Source organism: Apaloderma vittatum, unplaced genomic scaffold, assembly GCF_000703405.1.
Source record: "Apaloderma vittatum isolate BGI_N311 unplaced genomic scaffold, ASM70340v1 scaffold21012, whole genome shotgun sequence".
Taxonomy (NCBI): domain Eukaryota; kingdom Metazoa; phylum Chordata; class Aves; order Trogoniformes; family Trogonidae; genus Apaloderma; species Apaloderma vittatum.
In genome coordinates, this window is record NW_009705529.1 from 1 (window position 1) to 7,257 (window position 7,257).

Genomic DNA, 7,257 nt, shown 5'->3' on the forward strand with positions numbered 1-7,257 from the left:
AACTCACTGCCCACCGGGACTCCGAGGTCTTCCTCCATGGAGCTGCTTTCTCTGATCTCTCCTGAGGCCTGGTGTTATTCCAAGAAACTCAAAGGAAAGCTCTCATGTGAACAATCTTATCTGACAGTCTAGTAGTCAGGGAATGTCTTTTAGAAGCAGGAGAATCACAGAATCCTAGACTGGTCAAGGTTGGAAGGGACCTTGAACGTGATCTGGTTCCAGCCCCTGCTGTGGGCAGGGACACCTCTCTCTCCAAGCCCCGTCCAACCTGGCCTTGAACCCTTCCAGGGATGGGGCATCCACACCCTCCTTGGGCAACCTGTGCCAGAGCTTCACCACTCTCATGGGGAAGAATTTTTTCCGTATAAAGAAGAAGAAATGTGTTTCTCTTCATTAGGTGTCATAAACAGTTCTGAGTGTTGCTACTGAACTCTGAAGCCTTCACCCCCACATTGCGTGAGGATATCCAGCAAGATTCCCCTTATTAAAATTCACCTTTCCCATAGTTTTTTCGGAGCAAAACCCCAAGTGTGGGGTGATATAGATATATTTCCAGCCTCTGGTTGACTTTCTCATAGTCGGGACTAATGTGATGCTCCGGAGAGGAGGGTTTTTGGGGAGCTTATTGTCCTGAGCAACCTCCGAGTTGGCGCTTGTCCCTTGCTGCTGCAAGTGTGCTTGAGGACGTGTCCGTGAAGCGGCGCAGGCCCCGCGAACCCCTCTTGTTTTCCTTTCTGCAGGAGCTCAGTGTGGCTCTGTACAGGCATCTCCTTGGCCTCCAGGAGAGCGAAGGCAGCCTGGACCAGCCTGCAGCTGGAAAGGATCTGAACCTTCTGTGCTGCGACATCGACCCGGCGTTGATCGAGAGGGCTCAGCAGTGCAGCCCCTTCCCGGCCTCCATCTCCTTCGCCAGCCTGGACATCATGGACTCAGGCGCCAGGGAGCCCTTCCTGAGCTCCTTCCTGGGCCGTTTTGGCCGTTCTGCTTTCGACATTGTGTTTTGCATGTCGGTGACCATGTGGATCCACCTGAATCACGGCGACACTGGCCTGGTGGAGTTCCTGTCCTTCCTCTCCTCTCGGTGCAGGTACCTGCTGATCGAACCTCAGCCCTGGAAGTGCTACCGGGCGGCCGCCCGCCGCCTGCGCAAGCTGGGCAGGAACGACTTTGATCACTTCCGATCTCTCGCCATCAACGGGGACATGGCGGAGAGGATCACGCAGATCTTGACACAGGACTGCGCCATGGAGCTGGTGCGTTGCTTCGGGAGCACCAGCTGGGACAGGAGCCTCTTGCTTTTTAAATCAACCAGCTCAAATCTCGAGGGCAGGGAGACTTCGGCACAGGAGCCTCGGTGACTGACAAGTGGCCTCTCTTTCGTGAATTCGCAAACAAGGAGGTGCTTGTTGCTTCAAGACTCAGATCCCGGAATTCCTAAATCCTTACTGGGAGCAGACCTTGACCTCCCTAGGAGCTTTGAGCCAAGCAATGTCGGTTTGATATATTTTTTTACCTTTTTTTCCTCCCATCTGCAAAATGCGGTGGCAGCTTTAACCTACCTTGGTGGGTTCTGAGATTATCGCTGTGCCTAGAAAGTGCTTGTGAAATCAGTTCCTGCGTACCTGCTTTCTGTATGTGTCAAGAGTATTCCCTGGCAGAAGAGAGAAAATGCCTTTTTTTGGTCCCTGGAGCTTTTCAAGGGAAGGGAACGTTTCTACTGACCCGTGCGACACACTTTGTTCTGCTTCTCGTCGTGTTTTCTGGATAAATAGCTCTTGGAAAACGCATAACCTGGTTTACCAGCTACGAGCGAGCGAGTTGGGTTGTTGCCGAGGGGTCTGGTTGACAGCTCGCCCAGACAGGTGGTAGAAGCCCCCTCCCCGTCAATATTCACGGCTCGAGCAGCTTGATCTCACTGGGGTTGTCCTTGGATGAGATGAGCTTTATGGTCCCTTCCAATGCAAATTATTCTGTGACCTCGGCCGCGCTGTGGTTTTGCAGGTGGGTTTCCTTTGGGGAACAGAATGTTGGGGCTTGGAAGGGACCTCAAAAGATCATCTGGTCCAACCTCGCTGCCAGAGCACGATCACCCAGAGCAGGTCACACAGGGATCCTCAACATTTTCCTACTTTCTTCAAGGGGTTCCTGCTGTAGGGCGTGCGCTCATTTCCGTGCGTTAACAGAGGCAATCCTTTTTGTAATGGCGCGCTGGAAATAAAAATAACTTAACTTTCTTGTGAATACTGTGTTGTTTTTTTAAATCTTTCTTTTTGGTTCACGTTGTTTCCAGCTCCTAAGCAGTCCCAGGTAACTGAGTTCATGATTTCGTTGTATTTACTGGCTCCAGTGAAACTTTGATAAGCTTGGCACTATGTTTGGCCAAGGTTAAAGAATTACAACTTTCACTGGGTTGTTTGTTGGATTTTTTTTTTCCTCCAGTAAAATCTAGGAAGAGAAGGAGCAAAATGTCTTATTTTAATGTCACTTTTCTTGAGTTTAGTATCCCTGCTAGCTTTAGTTTAGTGGTTTTGTTAGCTTTGATCGTAAGGAGGAGTCACACTTCTACAGTGTTGGCTGAACAAGTGGAAAATGTCACCTGGGTAGATTGAGATGCACAGAAAGGGGTAGCTGATGGCTCTTAAAAATTTGTAGGAAGGAGAGAAAAAAACAAACAAACGCACAGTTGGATTTCCTGCACAGTGAGCTCAGATGAAAGAGTGAAGCCTGTGAGTCTTGTGCCCGGCTGGATGACAAACTGCTGCGATCCACGAGCAGACGTGTGGAAAAAACCCATGTGTGGGCACACATGTGCTTCAAGGGACTGAGCAGGGGCATGGAAAGGCTCGAGGCTCTTCACATCAATGTCACTCCCAGTGTTCTGCTGCCCAGAAAACATTTAGGACTCCCACCAGCAGTCCCGAGAGCTTCTCTGCTGCGGACAAACGCGCTGATCCTGGCGGTGGCTGTTGAATTTCTTAAAGATGACTTTGAAGTCTGGCCTGATTCCACTATCCCTGAGCGAGGGGAGAACCGATGTGTCCTGTGTTTTTCCTGAGGGTTCCCTCGAGTGCCTGGTCTCTCTTGCAGCTCGATGTATAACACTTATCACCTTTGGTGACGAAGCACCTCGTTGTGATCTCTGCGTAAGCTCCGCTCACTCCAGGGCTGTCGGCTCACCCGGCTGGCTCTGTCGGGTTCCGCGAAGTTGCTCTTTCCCGCGTTGTGCTGCTGGTGGCACTGGCGTATCGTGCAACCTCCAGCCTTGCCCCACACCATGTTTCGGTTGGGTTGTGTCAATATTAGTCGTTGTTTTCTTTGAACTTTGAAATATTTATAAAATAGGCCGGGGCTTATCTTTCCAGGGCGCAGTTTTAAAGGGATGAATAGGGTTTCTCCGCCGTTCCTTTTCCTCTGGGTCTTTACACACTTGCCTGTGGAAAAAAAAATTTGATGAAGAGTTGCCAGGGAGGTGGACGACCCAAATAGTTCCACGCAGGAGATGTGCCCTGCACCCATCTAGGATGACCTTTCTCTTCAAAGGGCCCCTGGTTCATGTTCCGTATGTGCTGAGTGATAGGTCAGCACCTGCCTGGGGGATTCTTCGGGCTTGTTGAAAGATTGTGGGTTGATTTTGTTTCTTCTTTCCAGTCTTTTTTTCCAGCCCTGCAAACTGGGCCTGTGTGTATCTGACAGTACAATGACTTCTTATCTGCCTCGTGAGTCTGTACTGCTCCATTGCTCGTATCGGTGCGTCCCACTCGGAAACGGGGGAGCTCCGAAATTAGCTCTGCTTGGCTTTGGCACAACAGCCAGCTGTGGTTTGTTTCGCGTCCCTCGGATGTTGCTGCAAATACAGCTCAAAATAATGTTAACACAGAGCTCTCTGCGGTTCTTGGGATGCTAAAGAGGAGCTCAACGTGGAGTTTCTCCTTTAGCAAACAGGAAAAAAAAAAATCTCTTTCCTTTTCTTTGCAGCTTGCTGCTTCTGCTCTCCAGAGGTGAGACAGGTCGGAACCCAACTCCGGGACACAATGAGACATCAGAGCCTGTGGATCTCAACTGTCACGGTTCTGTAAGGCTCTGGAGAATTCTTTCTGTTTTTTTAATAGTTCATTCTCTCTACCTTTCACAACGTGGGTAAAACGTGTTCCTGGGTCTCCTGAAGGCATGACAGAATGGAAGTAAAGACGAGCGTTAAACCCAACCCTTCCGCTCCCTGTTGCTGAGAGCTCTTTGCAAAGTCGGTTCGGACCGTTTGTTGTCGGGCTGGTGAGGTGGAAGCGCCCCTTGCTTGGGTGAGCCCCGGGGGTGGTTACCCCTGGAGAGCTCGGGGTATCTGCAGGGGCCTCCGTGCTGGAAATACCGCTGCTCAACTCCATCACCCGAGGATGGGGCCAGCCTGGTGGTGGTTGCTGCTGCTAAACCGAGGGAAATGCAGCTTCCCTGTGTGTGTAGAAGCAGCTTCTGCTGCTCGGCTGGGAGCGTACGGCGTCAGGCTGCGCTGACGCGTAGGTCCTGTAGCTGTCCCGGCTCCGCTCGTTAGGTACCACGTTAATCGTGTGTGTGTGTGTGCATCAGAGGTTAGTTAAGCGATCCTGCTTGCTCCTTCGCACCATTAAAGCTCCAACGTTGTGGTTGCTTACAGGAGCCCACTCAATTAACAGCTGCACAGAGTGCATGTGTTGGTGACGGGTGCAAGCTGGAGCACAGGTTCCACAAAAGCATTAGGCAGAACTTTTTCACCTTTCTCTAGGTGACCCTCCTCTGGCAGGGGGGTCGGACTCGATGATCTCTCAAGGTTCCTTCCAGCCCTGAAGACTGATTCCGTGATTCTGTGGCTGAGCATTTCCCATCAGTCCCAGAATATCTTGGGGCAGTGCGATGGCACCGTCAGGCTGCTGCCCTGCTCCACTCTGGCGACAAGCGAGGAGTTCCCAGGCCTTGGGATGTTCCCGGGCTCTATGGTTTGTGATTGTTTCTGGGCTCCATCAGACCTGGCCTCGGTTTTTCCATCCATGAAGCGAGGCCGAAAACCACCTACCGCTCGGGGTGATTTCTGATACGGAGTATCAGCTCTGTGTTTGCCAGAAGGAAAGATACCGAAGAGCTGAGCTGTATGGTCAGCTCTGAGCTATGCCGCGGTTCATAATCATCACGCAGCCACTTCAGGCATTAATTAGGTGCCATGCCTTCAAGGTGTTCTGACTAATTAAATCTCACGCCACTGCTACGTAGCAAGTCGCAGCGAACAATCCCCCTTCCCTGGGTGGGAAAACACGCAGAAGGGGTGAAGCATCCAGCTGTGCGTAAGCCAGAATCAAAGTCGGGGCTGAGACCTTGGAGGTTTCAGTTTCTGGATGATTCTGCAGTTGCCTCCAGCCTTTGTAGCTGTGAATGAGAGAAGCTTTTTTCCTATTTTTTTTAATTATTTTTCTTAACTTTGGCTGTTGCTTATACTAAGAGGCAGTTTGCTCTTCCCTAGATTCTTGTGCCGAGTGAGAACAAGGGATGAGCTCGGTGGAGAAATGTTCAGTAGTGAGTACAGTGCAGCAGCAGCAACAATTTTATCAGTTTGACATTGACAGCTTCCAGGACTGGTGTAAGCACCTGTCTCCCTGCTGCCTGCTTCCCTTCTTACGCATTTCAGTATCGACAGCCTCGCACGTGCTGCTCATCAGCATTTCTAAATGGTGACATGCTTTGAAAATGGTTCAATCCCGCTTTCCCCACAGTGTGTGACCGGCCCAAGAGCGGAGGAATCGAGTTTAGGAGCTGAGAGCTGGCAGCAGCGCGGCTGCTCCCGTAAGCAGCTTCCTCTAGCTGGAAACCCAGCGGCTTGTCGCTGCAAGCTTGCGCGGCAGAAGCTGCAGATTTTCGGATTTCCTTGGCTCAACTGCGGGCAAGTTCCTTCTTGTTCTTCCTGGCCCTTTGCTGCCCATGAATTAAAGGAGAAAAGCGAGAGGTGTCAACCCGTGAAAATCCAGGCATCTGTTTCTGGCAGCGTGGAAAGCTGAGGAAAGAGCAGCCACAAAACAAACACACGAGATGTCTTTTCTCTGCCTGGTGTGAGCTAGTTCTCTGGTGAAAGGGTTGATTTGTTAGGTGAGCTGGTGGCGTGAGGAAACGGAGCCCTTTTGGCACGGTCGGAAGGGATTGGTGGGAAAAAGCGACCGCAGGTCCAAAGTGAGAGTCAGAGGTTTGCTGCAGGCTCGTGCTGTTTGGCCTTGTTGCAAACGGAGGAGCGAGAGCGGGCTCCTTGGGTCTCCAAGGCTTAGATGCAGTCTCTCTGGACCTAGAGGAGAAGGGGAGAGGTAGATAAGTGGGAAGTGTGTCCTGCCACCGGGCTCCTTCCTTAGTCTTCAGGGTTTCGTTGCAGCCACCTCAGTTTTCTCATTTGTGGGAACGTGGCGGGAGGTTTGGTTTCCCACAGGCCTTTGCCCGAAGTTCCCTTGGAGCGTTATGGGCAGAAGCCTCACCACCCATTCTCTTATCAGCTCAGGCTGGAGTTTCTTGGATTTAATTACGGGGGAGCGTCCTTGTTACCTCAGAACTGAGTCACCCGACCCGCAGGGTTGCGCTCTGAAGGGATCTAGAGTTTGACGAAGACCCCCGATGACTCGGGGTCACCGTCTGGGGTTGGCAGGTGTTTACAGTGCTCTGACAAGAACTGAAGGTGCTCAGGTCTCAAAGATCTTTGTTCTAGGTTGGGAAGTGTGGGTTCCTTTCTCAGGCTTGTCACCAGCAGGCCTTGGGCGAGCTGCTCCTTCCCTGGGAGCTGTGACCTGGCACTCTTTATTTCGCTGGGAAGCATAAGCTGACTTCTGGTGTGATAAGCTCTTGGGCGAATGCGAAATGCTGCGCGGACTCGATCCGTTTTGACCAGACAGTCCAAGTTCAATCAGCTGTAGGTCTGGTTTATAAAATGCTTGTTATCAGCTGCCTGGATTTTTATCCCAGTTTGCAAGGAAACCGCTACATCCTTGGATCCTTCGCAGAGCAGCTTGACTCTGAGCAGAAATTTTGTTTTGGGTGATGATGTTTTCAGAGTAGCAGAGCTTTCTAAACTCCTTCACTGTGGCGTGGGGACCGTGCTGTGAAGCAGGGGAGGTAAGGAGGGATCTTGCTGATGTTTATGCAGCAGATCACACTTTAGATCATCGAATTGTTCAGGTTGGAAAAGCCCCTCGGGATCATCGAGTCCAGCCACGAACCCTACTCTGCAAAGCTCCCCCCAAACCCTCTCCCCCAACCCCACAT

General features: G+C 51.4%; 1 protein-coding gene across 1 annotated transcript; it reads left to right on the forward strand.

Annotated features, from left to right (window-relative positions):
• Positions 1 to 740: 740 nt before the first annotated feature.
• On the forward strand, positions 741 to 1,358 carry BCDIN3D (BCDIN3 domain containing; the record flags this gene model as incomplete). The annotated part of the gene is made up of 1 exon (XM_009865465.1): positions 741 to 1,358. A coding segment is annotated over one exon (618 nt), but the record flags the coding sequence as incomplete, so codon positions are not given.
• Positions 1,359 to 7,257: the final 5,899 nt, after the last annotated feature.